At 44.0% G+C, this 22,054-nt stretch overlaps 2 protein-coding genes across 8 annotated transcripts in view; one reads left to right on the top strand and one right to left on the bottom strand.

Annotated features, from left to right (window-relative positions):
* The window catches only part of LOC6544119 (ankyrin-2), a 55,204-nt gene extending 36,332 nt beyond the window's left edge, over positions 1–18,872 (bottom strand). For 4 of the 7 annotated variants that reach the window (XM_026977999.1, XM_026978003.1, XM_026978004.1 and 1 more), the window contains exons 1-15: positions 18,338–18,872; positions 16,043–16,144; positions 15,524–15,976; positions 14,690–15,454; positions 14,357–14,560; positions 13,085–14,012; positions 11,762–12,044; positions 11,239–11,645; positions 10,964–11,175; positions 9,137–9,341; positions 5,697–5,856; positions 4,798–5,636; positions 2,253–4,685; positions 2,095–2,193; positions 1,959–2,039 (exon numbers count right to left, since the gene is read on the bottom strand). In XM_026977999.1, the coding sequence (XP_026833800.1) occupies positions 1,959–2,039; positions 2,095–2,193; positions 2,253–4,685; positions 4,798–5,636; positions 5,697–5,856; positions 9,137–9,341; positions 10,964–11,175; positions 11,239–11,645; positions 11,762–12,044; positions 13,085–14,012; positions 14,357–14,560; positions 14,690–15,454; positions 15,524–15,976; positions 16,043–16,144; positions 18,338–18,361 (7,195 nt within the window). In that variant the 5' untranslated portion in view covers positions 18,362–18,872. Of the gene's footprint in view, positions 1–1,958; positions 2,040–2,094; positions 2,194–2,252; positions 4,698–4,797; positions 5,637–5,696; positions 5,857–9,136; positions 9,342–10,963; positions 11,176–11,238; positions 11,646–11,761; positions 12,045–13,084; positions 14,013–14,356; positions 14,561–14,689; positions 15,455–15,523; positions 15,977–16,042; positions 16,145–18,337 lie in introns of all 7 variants that reach the window. The other 3 variants (XM_026978002.1, XM_026978005.1, XM_026978000.1) reach the window with 1 other exon arrangement.
* The window catches only part of LOC6544122 (peptidoglycan-recognition protein SD), a 111,115-nt gene that overhangs the window by 45,283 nt on the left and 43,778 nt on the right, over positions 1–22,054 (top strand). The window lies entirely within an intron of this gene.

Genomic DNA, 22,054 nt, shown 5'->3' with positions numbered 1-22,054 from the left:
GGAATACTACAGTGAGATCTGGATATGACTCGACTTAACATTCAGGTACAGTACACTATTATCGATATATATTTATGATAAGTATATGCTTTTTCGTTAAGGTTTGATAAAGTTACGAAAAGCAACAGAACACATAATTATTTGCGAAAAACAAATTAAACATAAACATTGCAAACTGAAGGCCATGGTGGTTCACTGGAGTGTTCTTCGATAAATCCTCATATGGGGATCGAAAGCCGGCTGGAGGACGCCCAGCTCCTTGCTGATCCCAATATGGGCGAGTTTTCAATTTGTTTTTTTTTTTACAATTTCGGAAATCCAAAAGTATGCCAAAAGTGTTTATCTTAATGAAAAAAATCTTAGTAATTGCTAAACGAATGTTAATATATGTAGTATTGCATATTTGGCTTAGCTATAGATATATTCTATAGGCCGATTGAGTACGAGTATAGTAAACAAGGTTATTACATAGGTTAAACACAAATCGAATTATTTAAATTGTAGCTTGCAGTAGTTCATTGAAAAACATAAACTCAATTGCTTAAATATTTGTAATTGCAAACGTAATTATTATACCATGAGAGTTGAGAGGACAACAATGAGACAGACCTATCAGAAAACGATACCCATCATAGATGTATAAACATAGGACCTAAAGCTGTGGCAACTTTTCAAATTGATCGTAATTATACATGAGAACTTACCATTAAAATACAATAGTCTTAAAGTTACTTTAGAGTATAGTTAAGTTTATGTGAATAGTTTATTCCGTTTCGCATTGAATGAATCACAATCACAAATCAGCACTGATTTTTTAATATTTTTAAAATATCTTTGGTAATCAATATAACATGGAAGTAGTCCTCACGTTTACCAGAGTCTTGACTCTGTTTAAATTCTGAATCGCGCGTACTTGGGAAATTCAAATTCGTGACTAAATCTGCCCGAAATGCGCGACTATCGCTGTACTGCAAGAATGCCAGAGGCAAATTAAATTAAGTATACGCCACCGTTCGGGTTTTGCCCGCTTTTTGCCCCCTTGCCCTATGACATAACTGCGCTAGTGTCGGTTTTTCACCACCCTGCGGTGGATTGGATAGGCGACAGTTATATAAGGAACCACCGGAAAATACTATTAACTGTGGATGCCTTCCGAGGGCTAATGGACTAATAGGCTTTCTTCGGTCAACAGGAAAATATCCCCGATCGGATAGCGTTTCGGTAATAAGTGAAAGTTTTAACGAATATCGATCCGTGATTCGATCTATCTATTGAATGCCCCACTGACATTGACACCGCCGAATGTTATGCATTCACTGCGCAGAACGGCGCCAGACAAACAATTAGCCATGTTTCTGCGACCTTTCGTCAGTGTTAACGTAATTGGATTATCGGGAAACTTAGCTACATTTGCTTTGGTACAAGTATCTGCGTGATTTCGTGGCCATATTCATTCATTGCGTTTCAGTTTGGTGTTTGTTATCTTAGGATTGGGATATCCCTTTTAATTTTCGATTTATGGCACTCTTACTGCCGCACTTATAGACTTTTTTAATTAAGATACACACAGTAGCAGTTTGCCATTCGTTTCTTTTTACAAATACAATTAACTAACTAACGGTTTTTAGATCGCAATCGTTTAATGGTTGAATGGTACTTTGCATACAAAAAGCCTTTTGACTTAAATCAAAATGGAATGTAGAGGAACAGAGAGTAGTTGTAACGAAATGGGATAGAACGGAAAAATAGTTCAAGGAACACTACGGAATGTGGCAAAACTGTAAATGAAAAAATCCAAATTAAAAGAAGGGGTGTATAAAAATCATGATAACAGAGTTATATTCTTTTACCGAAAAAGGCAAACATAAAAAAATATATAAAGTAAGTTTACATAACAATTACAAATTGCATAGAAATAGAGCATAGGGGCAGCCACCCATTTCAGGACTTGCACTTACCAATTTTGGTAATGGCAGAAACGCGTTCGAGGGTCGACTCTGTAGTCGTATGCAGGGTGGTCACAGTGTCGGCCAGATAATCTATTTTCAAATTGTTGTATAGACTTAACGATTGGCTTAACCAACACCAACTTACCACGTTCCAAGCTGATCAGTTCCGGCTCTTCGTTCTGCTTGTCGGTTTTGTTGTCACTCGGTGTTGGTGGAGGAGTCTGGGAATGTGGGATTTCGCTCTCTGTATCGAACATTAAGGTTAGTTCAGATAATAACATGCAAGATTTCTGCACAACGTACCAATTTTCTTGAGCTCATCACTTATTTCAATTACTCCCACGCTCATCTTCTTGGTGATTGTTTCGCCCACCGATTTGCAGAACTCGGCATCGGTCAGTGACTTTCGTGGCTCCATGGATACTGGTGCAATGAGTCCCTGCTCCAACTTTGGATCTTCCAGCAGCATAGTGGCCTGCTTGCCGAAAGTGTCACTGTCATATTCGCCGGCCAGTTGCTGTGGCTCCTGGGTCACCACACTGGTGGTCAACTTGGGCGTGTGGAACGGCGAAGCTCCATCTCCAACTGGTGCTGCAGACTCAATGCCATCGATCAGCTTATCCGTTGGCCTAACAATGTCTGAAGGCAGTTGTGTCTGCTGTTCCATTAGCAGGAAGTCCTCTGTAAGTTGACGTTCATTCCATGGTTTTTGCTGTTTTGGTTGCTCCACTATTTGCTCGGCGGACTTGATCACCTCTTCTACCAGCGATTTGGCAGGCTCGGAGACCAGCTGGGTTTGTTGCTCCATGCTCAAGAAATCAGCGGTTAGTTGTCGCTCATCGAGAGGCTTCTTTTCAGTGGTCTTCACTGGCTCAGGCTCGATCAAAGGCTTTGTAGGTTCTTCGAAAACGATTTTCCTGGGTTCCACTACAGGTATCTTACTCGCCGGCGGTGAGGCCTTCACTGTAACAAATGATTCTGGTTCTGAAGCACTTGTGGATGTCAAACTGGATTCAAGGGGCTTCTCAGCAGCTTGTGGCATGCTCGGCAATTGGTTTTGTTGCTCCATGCTTAGAAAATCACGAGTGAGCTGGCGGGCATCGGCAGTGGTGATCTGCTCCTCGATTTTGTGGAATGTTTCGATGACTTCAGCAACCTTTTCAGCCACCTTATCCTCCTTGGGCTGAACTTGTGGAAGAGGTTTTTCCTCGATTTTAACTAGCTCTTCCATTTTGCTGGTTAGTTCCGAGGTCTTCTCAGATTTGGTGACCTTCTCCTCGATCTTGTGGAATGTCTCAAGCATTTCGGTTACCTTTTCCGCGACTGTCTCGGATTTGGCGATAATTTCAGACTGTTCAACGAGTTGATCTTTGCGCTGCTCACCCCCTAGTCCAGCGGTCATAATGGTGGCCGTAGAGGCCACAACGTCATCCAAGATTTTTGATTCCCGATCGACCTGCTTGTCCACAGATTTTCTCGGCTCCACCTTGGGTATCTTGCTGGCTGCTGGGGATGGCTTGGGCTCGGCCGCCAGTTTCTCACCCTGCAGGAAGTCTTGAGTGATCTTACGTGCATCTACTTCGCTGACCTTCTGAGCTTCGGTTGGCATTGTCTTGACTGGAATCTTTGAGATCGGCTTTTCGACCTTAGTCTCAGTGATCGATTCAGTTTCGGACTCAACTGTAGCACGTGGAGCTGCGGTGGGCTTCATCGAATCATCGCTAGGCTTCCGCGTGAACTTAGGTATCTGTGTCTTAGGCTCACCGCCATGGAAGTCATATTTGACCTTCTTGGCTTCGAACTCGGCAATGGTCTCCTCGATACTAGAGCTCTCGATAACATGGACAGTCTTCAATTGCTCCGCGGGCACGGCCTTTGCATCTTCCAGGTTCTTAATGGTCTCGCTAACCTTCGTGGAGTCGACAGAGGACTGTGTTGGCAGAACTGGAGTGGCTTCCACAGACTTGCTCTCAAAGGAGCTAATAATGTTTTCAACCTTCTTGCTGGCTATTTCGGTGACCTCGCTGATGACTTGTTGCACCTCCTTGACGGTTTCTTGCGGCACAGAAGCCAGGGGGCTGGTCTTCTCCTTAATCTCCTCAGCGAACTTCTCATGAACGGTTGCATTTGTGGAAGTAGCCGGCAGTTGGCTGCGCTTCTCCATCTCTAAGAAGTCTTCTGTGATGTCGCGAGCCTCTTGGCGGGTTATTGTCGTCACTCGGCTGAAGGTAACGCCATCCTTCTCCTTCTTCTCGGCAGCACTAATGTCCTGGACAATCTTGTCAGTCTGATCCGGAGACGATGGCTGGTCTTCCTCCTCTGAGCTACGCCCGGATGTCCTGAACTTGTGCGTAAGTTCCTTGTCGAACTCGCTCTTGCTTACCTCGGTTGAGTCCATCTTGCCCATCTTCATCTTAATGACTTGGTCGGGCACAGTTGCTGTCTTGATAATCACGTTATCGGCAGGCAGTTGCATCAGAATTTCGGACTCATGGTGAGCCTTCTTGTCCTCGATGAGACTCTTGCGCTTGATTTCGGTTATTTCGCGGGTGATCTCCTTCTTTTGAGTTGAGGCAGGAATGGATCGTTCCATGGACAGACGCTTGACAATCTTTTCCCGCCGTTCCGCTACTGTTCGCTTAGCAGCCTCCTCATCAGACTCCGATTCCTCGACTTCCTTCTCCTCGGCGGAGTATTTGACCTCTTCGCGTTCGTTAATTTGCTGGATTCGCTTGCCTGGGGGGAGAACTTAAAGAGTTATTCCAAACACGTTTGACATAATCGATTAAAAGGCTTCGAAGCAAGCGATATATATGGAGCTGTATAACTCATTGCAATGTATACTTACTTTCCCTGCGAACCAATTCCTCCACGGACTCCGAGTTCTTCATGAGGTCCGCCTCATCGAACTCACGCGAATGCGATAGTCGTCCACTTTTGCACTTCTTCATGATGTCGTCTCGTCCAATGTTTTTGAGTGCCGTTTCCAACGACAGAATATCGTAGTTTGGTTTGTCCTTATATAGGCGAATCATGCTCTGCGCCTGCCTGGCAATGCTATCTGTGTTGTGGTTGATGATCTCATCGATCTCCTCCCCATTGATGCCAATCTCCGGGGCCAGCTGAATCCAATCCTTACCCAACAGGTTGGATAGATCGACGATGCGGATGTCGCCGATGTAATGGTCATTTTGATGCTTGCTCAAGCTAAACATTGAGGTCCTGTAAGCGGAGGTGACGCGGTCCGAAAAGGCGGTTGTGGAATCGGGAATTACAGCCTCCGGAAGAACGATGTTCAGGATGCAGATGGGCTGTTGCGGTGGCTCGCCCTTGGCCACCTTCGGTTCCTTCATGAACAAAGTGCGTCCAACAATGTCAGCATGCTGATCCTTGACTCGTACAGTGAACGGTAGGCGGTTCTCTCGGAAGGCCTTGAATTGCACCTGCAGCTGGTCGCCCGATTTGGTCACTGGAACCAGATTGCCAGCCATTTCGATGTACTGCGGCTTGCCCTCGAGGACCTCGACATCACGACTCTTGGCCACTTCCGTGTAGAGCTCGTGCTTCTCCAGGGTTTTATCCTCACGATCGTCGGTCATGCAAAAGACACGGAGTCTAGCCTCGAATGGCTCTATCTTCTTGGCGAATACCACAAACTTGGCAATGAACGGCACATGTATGACTTCCCTGTGTTCAAAGATTTAGAATTTAGAATGGAAATACTTGTGGTTCAGGCCAACCACTCACTTGTACAGTTCAGTGGCCATTTTGGTGGCATCCGAAATGTTGCGGCAATCCATCAGCCAGAAACGAGCTGATACTGTGGTTGTAAAGGAGACACAGTCGTTGACAAATGTCAAGGGCGTGGAACCGGTGACATCCTCCCATTGAGCACGAGATGGTCCGCCTGGCGATGGATTAGTTAGATGGAAAACGGAATCGTTCAATTGCAGGTCTAACGGCTTGGAAAATGGGCTTTACGCATAGACTACATATGTATATGTAAAAACTCTTGAAAATCTCTACTGTTGTCTCATTAGCAGATAAATATTGAATTAATTCCAAAAATTGTTGAACTAATTTCTCAAACGAAACCATAAACTCAACACAAAAACGTTTTTCAGAGAGAATTACGATTGTGTGTGTTAATTACAAAGCAATTAGATGGAATAGGAGTAGTATTGAAAATTATTATTGTATATAGTAATATGGTATAGTATTAAATTCGTATTTAGCGATAAGTATTAGATATATTTAGTATCTTATGGTTATCTATGGCATGGCATGAGTGTATGACATAAGTGGAGTCTGTTGAATGTCAAAAGAAGAGTGTAGTGTGGGGTGTGGGGTGTGGGGTGTGTGAGTTTATGAGGCACTTTGATTTCAAGCATATATTTGGTTAATTTGGTAGGGCTGTAGCATTTACAGAGGTACGAGTACTAGGGTACTTGTGGCGCTTACGTTGAAGCCGTTTCGAAACAACATGCTTAACACTTTGGAAAAAACTAATTTTTGGCTTCTTTCGAATGGAAAATAAGTGAGCGTGTCAAGTGTTACTTGTTGTAAATGTGTTCAAATCAACAAAAGATCCAACGAAATGGAATCAAATCAATATACAAATTATAGAAAACCAAACGTAATCAAATAGGAATGTATAAAAGAATCGTCAACTTATTGATATTTATTTTATATGTTTATATTTGTATGGTACATTAACAAAACACCGCTTGTTATACGATATTATTGAGCTTGCCACAGCGATCGCTTGACTTTAGTTACTTTCTCAATAGTTGACACTTATTCGGTTTCAGAAAAGTTCTCTTTGGTGCCACAAACAGTAGAAATTCGAAATTGATCATTCTTAATTATTTGATTTTTCTTCTTAAAACAAGAAACAATGTACATAATAGTTCTGCTTTCTTTGAAACGAAATAATATCAACCAACACAAACTGTTAACTGTTCAATAAACAACGGATAAACAATCTACAATCAGGTGCACGGCATTCCAACCGAAAATAACATATTAACCAAAATGTAAACGTAAAGCTTCAGAACCTTAACAAGTATGATATGTTAGAATGGAATAAGGATAAGATTCCAATCGGTAACTGAATAAATCAAATTATTCTGGCACGATCTGGTGGCCTTGCTTTAAGTACGGTTTCAATGGCCCAAAGAGCAACTTTAGTTGGTTTAGTTTAGTTTAGCTTATAAAACCTACAAACTCTTTAATGAAATTGTGCAGTTTAGTTATATATTTGGCAACAATCCGCGTGCAGTCAGAAAATCGCTTGAGTAATTCATATTATTGTATGTTAGAGGGAGAGAGGTTAGACAGAGAGAAAGAGAAGGCGGCAAAGACGTTTGCATGACAAGCTTAAGGTTCGAAAAAGTAAATTGGAAAGTTTGCTTACTTCAAAAACTAAGCCGCTTTGAGCTGAAAGCGTTTTCTTGGCTAAGAGAACATTGCCGATCGAGTGGGGTCTTGAATAGGCCCCACCAAACAGAAAGTTTACCCTGAGCATCTGGTATATTAAACCCAAAGACGCAGTGCAACCCGTAATTTAAGCGAATAACTCAACGAAACTCAGGAAATAAATGGGGGCAACATAAAACGAAGAAATCAATGAAACGGAGTAAAAACCAAGGATTTAAGGCATAGAAGTTGAAAAATAAATTGTTTGAAATATTTGCAATAGTTTCTTAACAAGAGAATTTATCATAAATAAAATATGCAGAATTTTCAAATTTTCCTTTGTCAAATTTGCTTCTTGGATTTGATTGTATGCCTCATATTGCAACACAATAATATTGCTATTCTTAAATTTTTATTTGGTTTTTTTTGGCATAGAACGAAACAACTAAATATGAACAAATAACGATTTTATTTTGTAAACAGTTTCAATTTGAAACTTCATACATGTTTGTGAATTTCTGAATTTTTGTATTATTTATTTTAGTATTTGTGACATTTGAGTCAGTTTTAGTTACCTTTTAGAGACCTTTTCCGAAACACACCTTCAATGGATTGAGAAAACAGAACGGAATGCGTGCACACGTATGCAATGACGCATTAGTACGAAATTATAGAACAATTAAATAGGTTTTCAATCAAGAATTGAATCGAAGTTTGTTTTGTTTGGGTTTGTTTTTGCTCAACACGAAATCGAAATTGAAATACATATCGAAATCATCGAAAATCATCAGAACGAACTCAAGGGATACAAAAAACGCAAATCGAACAAAGGGTAACAGAACGAACACCGTTTGGCACAATGAAGAGACACACTGAATATGACACTGATCTGGGTTGGGATCGAGCTGAAGTTCGAGATATAGGTGTGGAGTATCTGCATCTGTTTCTGTAGCTGTATCTTTTTCTGTTTCTGTTTCTGTATGTATCTGTGTGGGTGTCATTGATGGATGAGCGCATCAAAGGTGGCGAATGGTGGTGAATGCTCTACAACTGTCTAGATTCCAAAGAGGATACGATTACGATACGATACGATACGATGCGGGCTACTGGCGGAACAACCCGTTCGAACAACTTATGTTTACGCATCTACAACACAGACACAAGCACAATGTTTCAGTTTGAATCGGATGGGACCTACAAACGAATGTTTCTCAATTCAATCTCATTCTCATAATGGTTTATCAAATAAATTTAATTCGGGAGTGCTCCCAGAGTCATTTTTCTTGGATTTAGTAGGCAATTTCCACTGTACAGGTTTGGATAGTATATATGGCATGTATGGTAAATATAAAGTACTACGGTTTAGCACATGAGATACTTGTATTCTAAATGTTATAGACAACCAAAACAAATAACGAAAGCACTTTACTAAACTCAACTCAACGAAAGCATAAGATATAGTTACACTCAAGAAATCATAAACAGGAATGAAGTAAACGAAGGCCTGAGACAGAGTTATATATAGAGAGATAGAGAGAGAGAGAGAGAGATAGGATTGTGGAAGATATCGGGGGTTTCGAGGAGGATCATTAATACTCAAAAAACATCAACTAACGTAATGGAAATGTAAGTGGATATACTTCGTAATAGTCGTAATGGTAATTGGTAATCGGTAATGGGTAATAATAACTGCTTGGATCACATCGTACAAACAACACAAAAGACCGGCTCTTAGCTGGCGGATCGGTAATGGATCGGCTTCAACTTACCTGTAATGGAGCATAGCAGACGCAGGGTGGGCGTATTGCCCGAGTACTGGTTGATCATACCCTGGCTGTGAGCCTTGGGGGCGGGCATGCTGAGTGTGATGGCCTTGTGGAATTTACGGCGACGCGGCTCGACCGTAACAATTGGGGATACGGCCACGCCGCGACCCAATAGCTTCGCCGTGAGATCGGGATCGACCGGTTGGGCCTAGAACGAGTGTAACGGATTCGATTGGCACTATAGACAAAAATCGATTTCGATCGGCCACGCTTATACTGGCATGAGATGAACGTAAAAGTAGTAACTTAATGAAAACTGACAAAAGAAAATGTGGTATACGAAATATGCGCTTTCTGTCTGTCGTAAGGCAACGAATAAAATAAATAATATGAAATGAGTCTTTTGGGCTAAATGGTGAACATTATCAATTCGATTCGACACATTGGGTTTTAGTTTTTTTGGTTTTTGTACAATGCTTTTAGGGTGTTTATGCATATTGTTTTCATGGTTGTTGTTTGTATTGAGCAATTGCATGTTTTAGTTAAATTACAGCATAAGTTAACTACAAACGATAACAATGTTCGAGCCCATTTATGTCCCAATAAATTTAGTTATCAAAAAAACTCTGTCTACAACTGAAGGGCTAGAAAGGAAATTGATAAACTTTATACAATGTACAGAACGAAAGGAAATAATATCATTGAAAATGTTGAGATTTACAAATATCAGTTAAATGCAAATAAAACGTGCGAGAATTTAAACTCATGAGTGGGGCCATTATAAAATCGTTTTTTGCTTACGGCATGGCTAAAATGTTACAACTTCGTTAGGCACTTCAAACCGGACCCAATTGTAACTCTCTAAGTATTTTTACCTCTTTATTCTTTTTTTGAAAAAGCAATTGAATGAAAAGTAATCAAATGAAACGTAATTAAAACATTTTCATTGGCATAAAGTTTTTGTCGAACTAAATTTATTGGGTAGTACTGCATTTCAGAAAACTTGTTGGTATAATCTTATGCATAAGTAGATAATAATCATAAATAATGTATGAATAGCTAGGAGTAGTTAGCATATAAGTAAATGTATCATAATATTCCATATATGTATTTCATATGTCTTATCAACTTGGACAATTTTTTCTTGCTCTTTTGCTATTAATAAGCCAGCCGAAAATCTGCAATCTGACAGACTTGGCTTGATCCATGATCAAATTCAATCGGTTCATATATAATTGCATTATTGTATGTCACTGTTTTGCAAAGCATTCGTGATTAGGATAGCATGAGGATACCGATTCCACAATGGCTCCATTAGCTTAGTGCCGCAAAGTTATCAAAGTGTGTCTCAATATAATCAAACAAAGTGCACATATTTCATACGAGTAATAACATTTGGAAACATTACCTCCAAAGATCGGTTACAAGGGCTTTAGTTTGGGAAATTGCTACCAATATGACCACTATAATCGAACTTTGGTGATTTAGCTCTACCATAATTCACTACACAGGATTTAGGGCGGGTTAACATAGATGGTTACAGTAACTGGATATAGGAGTACTGGTTATAAATGCTCATTTTCATTTTGGAAAACCTTTTTTTCGCATTATTTTTTGATAATATTTTCGGGGAAGTTGCAGATTAAATGCTCGAGTATATATGCTGACCGATAACGTAATTGTTTTAGATTTTTACTTTTTGCTTAATGACTAACTGCCCCGCTTGATTTACCAGATGAGCGAGAAGCGCTTCTTCTTGGGCACATGATTGACGCTTATTTTGCGCAATTTCTCAGGCGCAACGCCCTTGCGCGGTTTAAAGAGGTTTACCTGTAAGCCAACTTTGATCTTCTTGGTGAGGGCTCCCTGTGGGAAGACGGCCTGCACCTGCGGCACCACGGTGCTGGACACCATGCCGCCCTCCGGTCCAATGGCATGGACCTCCTGACGTATGCGTGATACGACGGCGAAATACTGAGGGAAGTCGTAGGTGACGAATCGGCAGACATGGTTGCCAGCCTGCTCCTCTAGTTGGGCAATCTCTGTAGCAAAAGGGTACGGGTTATAGACCACGTGCGCATCCAATAAACCACATTCTCACTCACCCTCTGGCTCAAAGCACTGCTGCAGGACATCATGTATGATCTCCTCGGAGTTATCGATGGTGTGCTCCCGCCATGTTTCTCCATTGTCTGATCGCAGTATGATGATCTCGCGCTCCTTGCCACGCAGCGAGGCAAAGTGCGGCACCTCCATGACCACTGGCCCAATGAACTTGGTGGAGCAGGGGCCCAGTTCCAGCACACGACTGGCCAAAGCCTCGCCCTCCATCAACTGGGGCGGATGCATGGTGCGCTGCGGCTTCACATAGCGACAGGTTACCCTGGTTGGCTGGCAGGTGGACCTCGAGGGGATGATCATGCGGACGCCACTGTGCCGACAGCCGCGCATCGCTCCTCCACGGGCGTCCACCAGGAAGGACACCAAGAAGCTCTTCCAGCTCAACTTGCGACTGCAAAGTAATCCAGAATTAGTTGGAGCATCCATATAGATTAAACAATATGTAGTTATTGGAATCAACGAAAAGTTAAATGTTATGCACATATACAGGGGAACTAAGAAACTCACCCCACATGCGGCGGCTCATCATGACCAGAGCCATTGGCTATGTAAACTCCATCCACGGTGGCCTTGGGCGAACTGCCGTACACCTGGCTCTTGTGGGGACTGATCACCTCCTCGCCAATGGTGGGCGGAACTCCAGAGGCGTACTCGGTGCTCTGGGTCATCCGGTTGGAGTCCATGCGCTCGTCACGGGTCACATCGATGGGCAGCGAGTCGTCGCCTAGGGATTTCATTTCATCAACGGTCAAATAGCGGTATGGTTGATCTGATAGCATATTGTCTTCGCCTAGAGTTTTGATTCGATTTCGATGCGTTTCGAGGGCATTCCGCAGCATTTGCATTTTGTTTAAGCACAAGACAGTCCAATTGGCCATATAGCGTTGTAGTTGTTGTTCATATTATTATTTGTTGTTTGGTGTCATTTGGTTGTTGTTGTTGTTGTTAAAGTGTTGGAGTTGTTGTTGGTTGGTTGGTATTTGTTGAATTGCAGATGAGAGCGCGGTGCATTGAAAGTAGAAGAATGCAAATGAGTTTGATTTTAGTTACAAAATTTCGTTAGTCTTACATGCTTTACTTTATAATCGGTACAATAGATATATGTATATATAAGGGTGATATAAAGCTAGCATGACTATTATATAGGAGCATATTACATGGATACGATAATAGTGATGGATAGATACAGACACAGTAGAATACACTTTTTCATGCCGCGATTAAAAGCGATTTAAATTTTTGTCCTTTTTAGCCCAAAGTCTGACAACCAAGTCACAGATTCCCAAAACAGATTGAAAACCCATTTCTGTTTCAAAAGTTGACAAAAATATAAATCTATTGCCTTTGCCCAATTACAACGTCAAGAAATAGTGTACATTTATACATTTCAGCCTCTTCAAGTGCCATGAGTTTGTCAAACTTTTTATAGAGAATTTATCAAGCCAATCGTGATCCAATCGCAGCCAATTAGTGCACTTGATAACGGCCAGCACTTAAGATACGAATACGAATACGAGTATACAGGTATACGGATACTGATAGGGGACTTCCAAGTGGCCCTGGGCACTTACTGGAGACGTAGTGCTTGTCGCCCTGGTAGTACGGCAGATAGATCGGGCCAAAGCCGTACTCGTAGCCAGCGTCCAGTTGCCAGTTAGTGTCACCTGACACACGCACATGAAAGAGCGGGGATTCACTTAGGACTAGCGTAAACTATGTGACTATGGATTGTGCTCAGTGTCTGGTGTGCTGGCTGACTAGCTGGGCAGTGATCTTGTGACCTTGTGGCTTATGGTTACGGGTTAAGTGGATGCAAATAGGTATACGTACCGCCCTCTTCCTCGGAGTCGGACATGAAGGACTCGTGCATGGCCTCGGGAGCCACCACGCGGTACTTCTCCTCGCTTTGGCCCGGAGCAGCAGCTGCCTCATCCTCCTTAGTGATCGTTTTCAACGAGTCCAGCACACTTATGTAACCCAGTTTGCGGGCAATGTGCAACGGCGTCTGTCCATTGACCGTTTGGGCATTGGCATTGGCCTTGTGCTCCAGCAGGAGATTCACAATGTGACAATGGCCCTGCTGGGCAGTCTGATGGAGCGGAGTGTAGCCAATCGAGGTGGCCGCATCCACATTTGCGCCATTCTGCAGCAAGAAACGCACCATGTTGGCCTGGCCAAAATGGGAGGCCACATGCAAGGGAGTATAGCCTGCCTTGGTGGCCATATCGATATTGGCGCCGTTCTTCTCCAGAATCTCGGCCACGTTCACATTGTCCTCCTGGGCACACAGATGCATGGGTGTTAGGCCATTCTTGGCCGGATGATTGACGGCGGCCTTGTGCTCGATCAGCAGATTGGAGATCTCGGCATGACCCTCCTGGCTGCTCAAATGGAGTGGAGTAAAGCCGGCCTTGCTCTCGGCATTGGCCAAAGCGCCATATTCCAATAGAGTGGTAGCTATGTCCATCTGGTTCTTTCTTGCGGCAATATGCAGCGGGGTATGTCCATTCTTGGCCGTGGCATGTGGACTGGCTCCCTTCTCCAGCAGCAAGAGGGCAACCTGCTGGTTATTGTAGTGGCAAGCCACATGCAAGGGAGTGACACCGTTCTTGCCCTGCGCATCCACATCCGCCTCCTTTTGGAGCAGCAACTGGGCCACCTTAATGTGTCCATATTTGGCCGTCAAGTGAAGTGGCGTGAATCCCTTCTTGGTGGCGGCGTCCAAGGCGGCGCCGTTCTCAATTAGCACAGCGGCCACCTAAAGAAAGTTATAAAAAGTCACATAAATACTATAATATTCCCTCAAGGCACAAGACTATGGGCCAAAAAGCAGTTTTCCAAAATGGTTCTCAAAAAATCATAATACCAAAATACATAAAAAAAGGAGTTGCAACATTTATTTGAAAACAAAACGGCCAAAAGAGACAACAACACAAGAGTTAAAAAAAACAACTCATAATACCGATTCAAGTACAAAACTCAAAAATCAATGTGAAAAACTTAAAATCAAATGAAAAACTCCTGATGGCGTATCCAAAACAGTTGCATCAGGTAAACGGTGTCGATGTGGTCGGTGATCTTTTTCGCAATCAGATCTTTTACCTCATCCTGGCCCTCCTTGGCTGCGATGTGGAGTGCCGTGTACATGTCCTTGGTGGTAGCGTCCACCTGGGCGCCATGTTGCAGCAGAAGCATCACGATGTCCACATTTCCCAGACGCGATGCGATGTGCAGCGGCGTCTGTTGCTCCCGGGCACGTGCGTCCACCTGGGCGCCATTGCGCAGCAGGATGCGAATGATGTCGGTCTGGAATTGAACAGGTTGAACCACAAGGAGAGTTAGCTGTGTTCTTGCTGCAAAGTTGCCGCGTTCGTTTTGATCATGTGTCGTAGCCCTGTTATCTGATTACCCTTCAATTATTAACTCTTGACTCACCTGGTTGGCTCTGGCGGCCAGATGGAGCGGCGTTTCGCCGCGCACAGTGGGCACATCGGGACTGGCGTCGTGCTGCAGCAGATAGATGACAATGTTCATGCAGCCCATGAAGGCGGCCACATGGAGCGGAGTAAGTCCACTCTCTGTGGTGGCACTAATGCTGGCACCATGTCGCAAGAGCAGCTCCACCACCTTCAAGCGGTTCTTCTTGCACGCAATGTGCAGTGGTGTGAATCCATTCAAGGCCCGGGCATTGGCATCAGCATTTCGATCCAGTAGTAGCTTGGCCACCCTAACATGGCCGCAGTGCGCAGCCACATGAAGGGCAGTCAGGTAGTCCACTGTCACCTCATCGACGGGCGCACGATGGTACAACAGGATGCGGGCAGCATCCACATGCTCACCCTGGGCGGCCATATGGAGGGGTGCCAGACCATTCTTGGTCTTGGCAGAGATGGGTGCTCCTCGTTCGAGTAGCATGTCCACAACTTGCTCGTGACCGGAGCGAGCGGCGCAATGGAGCGGAGTGAGTCCGTCCCGGGTCTTTGCCTCGATGTTACCGCCCTTCTCCAGAAGCAGGGACACCATGTTGGTCTTGCCCCACTTGGCGGCCACATGCAGCGGACTGATGTTGTGCTTGGCCGAGTAGTTGACATCGGCGCCCTTCTGGATGAGCAGATTGGCGATGTTTTGGTTGCCATAATGGGAAGCAATGTGCAGCGGGGTGAAGCCCGACTTGGAAGTCACGTCCGGGTTGTGGTCATTCTGGAAGGCAGGTGAAGGATTTAAGTTAGATACACTTCGTTGAAGGGGAAGAAGGTGCTGAGTACATACATCGAGAAGCAGAGTCGCTGCCTTGACGTCGTCCTTTTTGGCGGCAATGTGCAGCGCTGGAAGTCTGACCTTTCCACGAGTATCGCTCTCGAGGAGCACAGCTACCACTTTGTCATGACCCTGCTGCATGGCCACCGCCAGCGGGGTGAAGCCATCCTCGGTGGCCAGACTCTGGTTGGCTCCGTTGGACAGAAGCAGACGCACCACGGCATCGTGGTTCTCCTGGGCGGCCATGTACAGTGGCGTGAATCCATTCTGGGATTGCACATTCACGGAGGCATTGTGCTCCAGCAGCAGCTTCACCACCTCCTCCTGTCCAGCCAATGAGGCGATGTGCAGGGCGGTGTTTCCCTTTTTGGTGGCACTGTCCACAATCGCTCCCCTACGAAGGAGTTCCGAGACGACGTGGATGTGGCCATCCTTGGAGGCCAGGTGCAGGGCATTCAAGCCATTCTAAAACAGAAGTCATTGAATTAGTTAGAAATCACTCTTGAAAAGCTATCTTCCCTAAGTTCTTACCGCATTGCTGGTGTTGATGTCAATGTTGTTCTTCAAATGCTCGAGCACTCGCTCCAGATTTCCGGCACGAGCGGCACGCAGAAAGGAAGTGTTTCCATCGCCCTAGAAAATAAAGTTTTAAAAAATTAGTTTTGGATAATTCCTCAATATACATTTCATCTGTAAGTAAGTTCGTCCTTACTTAATTCCTCTTTATTGCATAAGCTAAAACCACTATAATGCAAATGCCAAACTCACTCGGTAAAATATTGCGTTTAATTCGCACGGCTTGCAAATGAGGCAAAGGTCAACCAGAAGTAATGGCCTGACACCTTATCAACCGTAATGCAATATATCTTTGCCAAGTTTCCGTAGCTCCGGAAAACTTAACATGTACTTTTCGGTTAGTTGCGTGCTAGTTGCGTATTCATCACCTGCTGTGTGGGTGGCTAACAAGTAAAAAAGGTGGGTTGGAGTCCTTTTAAGTACGTTGCTAGGTTGCGCAACTCGAAGTTTGGTGTACTTTCAATAGTTTCAGTAGTGGAAAAGTTACAAATGGCTATTATAACGCACACCTGCTCGTTGCAAGTTCGATTTACAGGGGTCAAGGCGAGGGGTCACCAGCGTTTTTCCGGCTTTTGGTGCAGGTGTTCGTGTAATGCGCTCTAATGGCCAACGCCCACCCACTGAAAACCAAATGAAAAAAACCCACCCACTCGCCGGAGCTCAGCTGTCGATGGTGGTTTTTGTTTATGTTTTACTCCCCGCATTGCCATCGGGATTTTCGATATCGAAAGTGACGTCATGTCGCGTTTTCAAACTGCAACTGGAAGTCGGCAAATCGCACGACTTTTCGCACTGGAAGTGAGCGAAAAATCGCTGGAGAGTGACCGCAGCTCAGACACCCGGCAGACCCGCTTCCTGAGCATTAACTCCCCTCCACATCCACCCCATCCAATGCACCACCCACCCGAAAAACCATTCAGCCATCCACCCACCCACCGCCCCCATGGCAAACAAGGAAGTGTGTGAAGGATATACACAAGCGGCCAAAAAGGAAAACTCATTTCCCATGCCCTGGGCATACATACGAATTCAAAAGGATCTTGTTTGCACCGTCTACTTCCTGAAGTCTGTTTGCTTGGCTGCACACGCAAATATTATCAGCACAAATGTTTGATACTTCGCTTTTTGCTGGCCATTAAAAGCTATAATTATTGCAGGACATTCATGTGGTATACGTATTGTACCATTAAAGAATTATTGCGATTTTGTATTAGCAATACTTTATGCATTGTTGTGACAGTATATCAAGAGTCCCAATGTACACAATATTTTAGAAACTATAAGTATAAGAAACTATGGTAAAATAATGAATCATTTCTAATTTTGTTTCCAAGTATTTTAATTCTTAAAGTTATTTGTTTCTTTTTTGAAAAATGAGGTCATGTTGATAAGCAACGGATACTTTTTTCTGCCTGTAGGGCGAGGTGATTCCCAGACGAGTTCCGAAAGTTCAAAGGTTCTTGGGCTCGGCCTCGCTCCCCGTTTTCGTCATTGTATAACGAGGGGCAAATTGAGTGCTCGACCAAAGGAGTTTCGCCTTGAAGTGGGCTTTTTCTTTTTTTTTTTTTTGCTTTGAACTTGTGCGGCCAAGTTGGTACTTGGCAACAAGCTTCAGGCCTAATCGAAGTCCAAGTGGCTGTGCTTGGCAGGAGCAACAAACAATCTCTTGGTGCACCCGGATGAAAAAGTGAGTCATGTATTATGGATTTTTCCCCCATCTTGGCCCGAGTGTCGCATGTCATCATTGGGTTTAACCTAAATCTCGACTACCTTACTCTGCTGCCAGTAATACACGCACGCACCACACCCAGTTCCCATTAAAGAAGGACAGTGGTGGTGCCAGTGGTGGCTGTGGTGCCACTGAGAGTCACCATCTGGCTCAAATTGCCATTACAGTACAGTAGCGAGTTATTTTTGGATCATAATGGTTAAAATCAGAATTGCCTGCAACGCCCATACATTGAATGGGCTATTTTAATGCAGTGAAAAATCAATAAACTTGACTGACAGCTACAACAAAAGGGTTACTACCCTTAAGTGTCGCATAAAAAAGAGAGTTTTTTGCCATGCAACTGCGATATAGAGTTTTCACGAGACTTTTCCCCAAATTCGCTGCACTTTTTCAGCCAGACAACGAAAAATCGATAATCCGCAAAATGGACGCCAACATGGCTGCTCCCCAGAAACTCCACAGTGGCCCCGAAAAGTACACCCCACAATGCGAAAACCATGATGAAAATTTCATTTTACCTGAGCTCCATTTTCGGTGACCATTTTTTCACGATTGCCCGTGGGAAAATGCCCGTCTTGAATTGATTTCAGCGATTAATTGGTGTAGAGAAATTGTGTAAGCGGCGTATGTCGTCACTGCAGATTAGTCATATTTTTCACACGGCATGGAACTTTTCTTCACCGTTAGCTAATGTGGAAAACTCGCCCTGCTCGAAGATTTTTTGCTCGAGACCTTCTCCACTTTTTTTTCGCTGAATTATTAATGCACTCCTATCGATTTTTCCTTAGACTTTATGTAAGCTAAATGTACACGAGTGCATGAGTGTGCGAGAGGGTGTGTTCGTACAGGCGATCGATTCGGTTGTGTGCGTGTCAGTGTCAGTGTATGGGTGCGTGTGTGTGTGTGTCTGATTGGATTCCTGGCTGCTCTCACACAGTCCCTTCTAAAGTTCACGGTTCTCGGGGAGCAGTTTTCGGTTTTGCTGCCGTTTTCTTCGATGTTCAACTCCAGACTGGATGCGACAAGTCCTGCCCGAGTGGTTGAAACTTCAACTGGCAGGACTTCGAAGGACCTGCGCACTCGACCGTTCCAATTGGAAGGTCCACCCTTCGAATTCCAAGGGTAGTTCGCCCTCTGGAACCGGGACTTCGAATGGAAGTGCCACCGGAAGCAACAAAAAGGGGCAGGGCCCACAACCGAATAGTCTTCCCTCCATGCGACACGTGCCCTTTGTTATTGTTGACGTTTTCACATGTAGATGCTAGCACGTGTTTTAAAGGAAATCGAGACCTTTCGCCGTCCATTGTCAGCAAAATGAATGGTTTCAAATTAATTTATGAACAAATAGGGTTTATGCTTAAGCATGTATTTAGATCTAATCGCCACGTTTTAAGGAAATACGAAGAACAAGGACGAAGCCATCCCCATTTCTTTAAAATGTAAGTGGAACGAGTTTCTTATAAGAAAACTATCACATTTCACAACTTCCGTTTGTGCTTAGCATACCCCATACCTTGCCTTACCCCATATAGAATACCACTCCAATTAGAATGCTACCCAGCACATACCCACTAGCATGACAAATATTTACCCGAGCTGCGAACATCCTACTCAGGGTGTAGCTATAACTATCCTAACAAAGGCCACATTAATCTCCCCCTGCGCAATAAAATCCGAGGCATTTAATTTCACCGACTGTTTCAGTTAGCACATTAGACTAATTACCCAAGTACACAGCAAGAGGAACATGGAACATGTTGGTCCTACCCCTAGATTATCATCTCCCGACCCGGAACCCTGTTGACCGAGAGCAAAGAAAGGCTCGGCCGAGTGCACACAATCCACAGTTGGTTGACGGCTGATGGATGATGACTGGATGGTTTGAATGGATGGGCGCGTTTCCTTCCAGCTGGGGGATTAACTTCTGCGCAGACGCACCTCGCCACTGGATGTTGTTTACTTCCCGTTTCTTCGGCATTCTGCTAATTCGAAAATCACACCCCAAAACCCACCCTTTTGGCACCGCATTCAAAGGTCGAAAATCCCGATCGAATGAGTATGCATTCCCGGTCACGTTGTGCCAAGTAAGGCAGCGGCAGTGTCATTAATTCGGGTTCTTGGTTGGGAAACCCACCCCCTTCCGTTGAGGAAGAAACCCCCGCTGTCGTCCAAATCCACCCCTACAAGCGGTTGCATAAAATTGCATTTCAAATTGCATCGTGACCGGGACAAATTGTGCAGTAAATAGGGGAATGAGTGTGCGTGAATCACGTTGCAGGTAATTAAATGGGCTTAAAGGGTGGCAAGCCACTGGCAAGGTGCCATTCACATTTTGAATTTAATTAAAGAGCTTCCCTCCAACGCTTGGATAAACAATGGCCTGTTTGTTTTGCTTTCGACCAGCCAAAAGGGGTTTTCCGTTCGCACTTTAAAGACCCAAAATGCCTTCGAGTTGGTCATAGTTGGCTCAAAGCAAATGGCCTTTTCGCATGTTATATGGCCCTTTGGAAATGTTTGTACTCTTCCTAAGACTGTGCCCACTGTCATTTGTGTATGACTTCATTATTAATTCAAAGCCGTCTGCTGCTAGCAGGCAATTGATAGATTTTTAATTACATTTTCTTTTCTATGTCTATTTTCGATTGAAATAATCCCAAGGGAAGTGCGGCACGAGTTTGTTTTTTTACTTCTGTTTATTGCTAATTTCAAAGGAATCTTTCCAGTGAAATGGACCTAAAATTATTCAAACTCATCAAGTATGTATGCCGAGTATATCAAATTTTCCATATTTAGGCCAAAAGTCTTCAAGTAAACACGATTGTTTATAAACATCTATGATAAATATGCTTTTCAGCTTTCAGCCAAAGACTTTAATAATGATCATTCAATAAATGTTTACGTCAAAATTTTAGTAAGCATGCTAATTTTAAACAGTTCACTACTTTTAACTTGAAATGCATGTAAGCTGATTTGAGCCTCAGAGTATCCATACGTCGATTCTATGGAAAAGTTCCTGAAACCTCCCTGTATTTAAGTTAATATTTGTGCTAGCATCGATGTCGCGGGGGCTTGTCGCCAGCAATATGATATTTAAATGACCCTCCCCGCAGCACCTTAAAAATAAAAAACGGAGCACCCCGTGGCAGGAATGTTTTGGGGCAATGCCTTAAGTAAATTACCACCTAGATGAGCTGATTGCCCATAATTCTGACGACCCAAAAAAACGCAACGCAAATTGAGCACGCCAAAGTCGTCATATCGCGGTAAATGTGCTGCGGGGAATGGGAGCAGAAAATGGAAACATTTTCACCGCGTTCGGTTCACTGCACCCGAGGGACGAAATATGGCGAAAATATTTAAACGGCACACGCACAGAATTATAAAAAAAAGAAAGATATTTCCCGCACGATTCGCTGTATTTATAGGGCAACCCAAAACAGATGCTTTGTGGTCTTTGTTTTCGCTACTCGCTTTTTGCAGGGGAGCTCGCCTCTGCATTACATAAATTTAAATGAAAGGTTCCACCGAAACTTACGCCCAAACTCTGCAGCGATGGGAAGCGTTTCTTCAGCGTCTCCATTTGCCCAGATTAACCCCAGGTACTCAACCTTGTCGGGGGGCCAATAGATTGAAATATATACGCGTATATATCTAAATATTGTCTAGAGGGCCACTCGCGGCAGCCGCACCGTGCGATTTGAGTCGTTTTCTGAATTATTTTCGAATGCGCCTCGTCGAACTAGAGAACCAGAGACCCCAGAACACGGAACACAGAACACAGAACACATAGGAATATAATAGACCCCCTATGCCAATGTAAAGAGTGGCGTAAAGAGAACGTTTAGCTAAAACATTTGGCCAGTTGGCTGGCTATTTATAAAGGCCAAACAAGCCGAGATGATTGTGAGAAAGAGCTTTTTGGCTGATTGGCTGACGACCTCAGGACCGCCAGCGTCATAGGAGCCCCAAGATTTGATGGTGCGAAGATGCCAGGCGCCAGCAGGAGTTGTTAATGCCCCCGCAAGGACAACGGAAGCACACTGCCGATGACTCACTTGGCATTGGACACAGTCGGTCCAAGGATTACTATTGCGTCACTGGTGGGATGGCACTTGTGCTCCAAGATGTGGCCGCGATTATGGCCGAAAAGTTGTGATTCATTGTCACATTCTGGGATGATTCATAAGGGATCCAGTTGGCAGGAGGTTAACATGATTATACGTTGTTGTATCCGG

The sequence above is a fragment of the Drosophila erecta genome, unplaced genomic scaffold (assembly GCF_003286155.1).
Source record: "Drosophila erecta strain 14021-0224.00,06,07 unplaced genomic scaffold, DereRS2 tig00000021-arrow-pilon, whole genome shotgun sequence".
NCBI classification, from domain to species: Eukaryota; Metazoa; Arthropoda; class Insecta; order Diptera; family Drosophilidae; genus Drosophila; species Drosophila erecta.
Note: the sequence above shows the minus strand (reverse complement) of the source record. Positions and strands in the feature narration are given on the sequence as shown.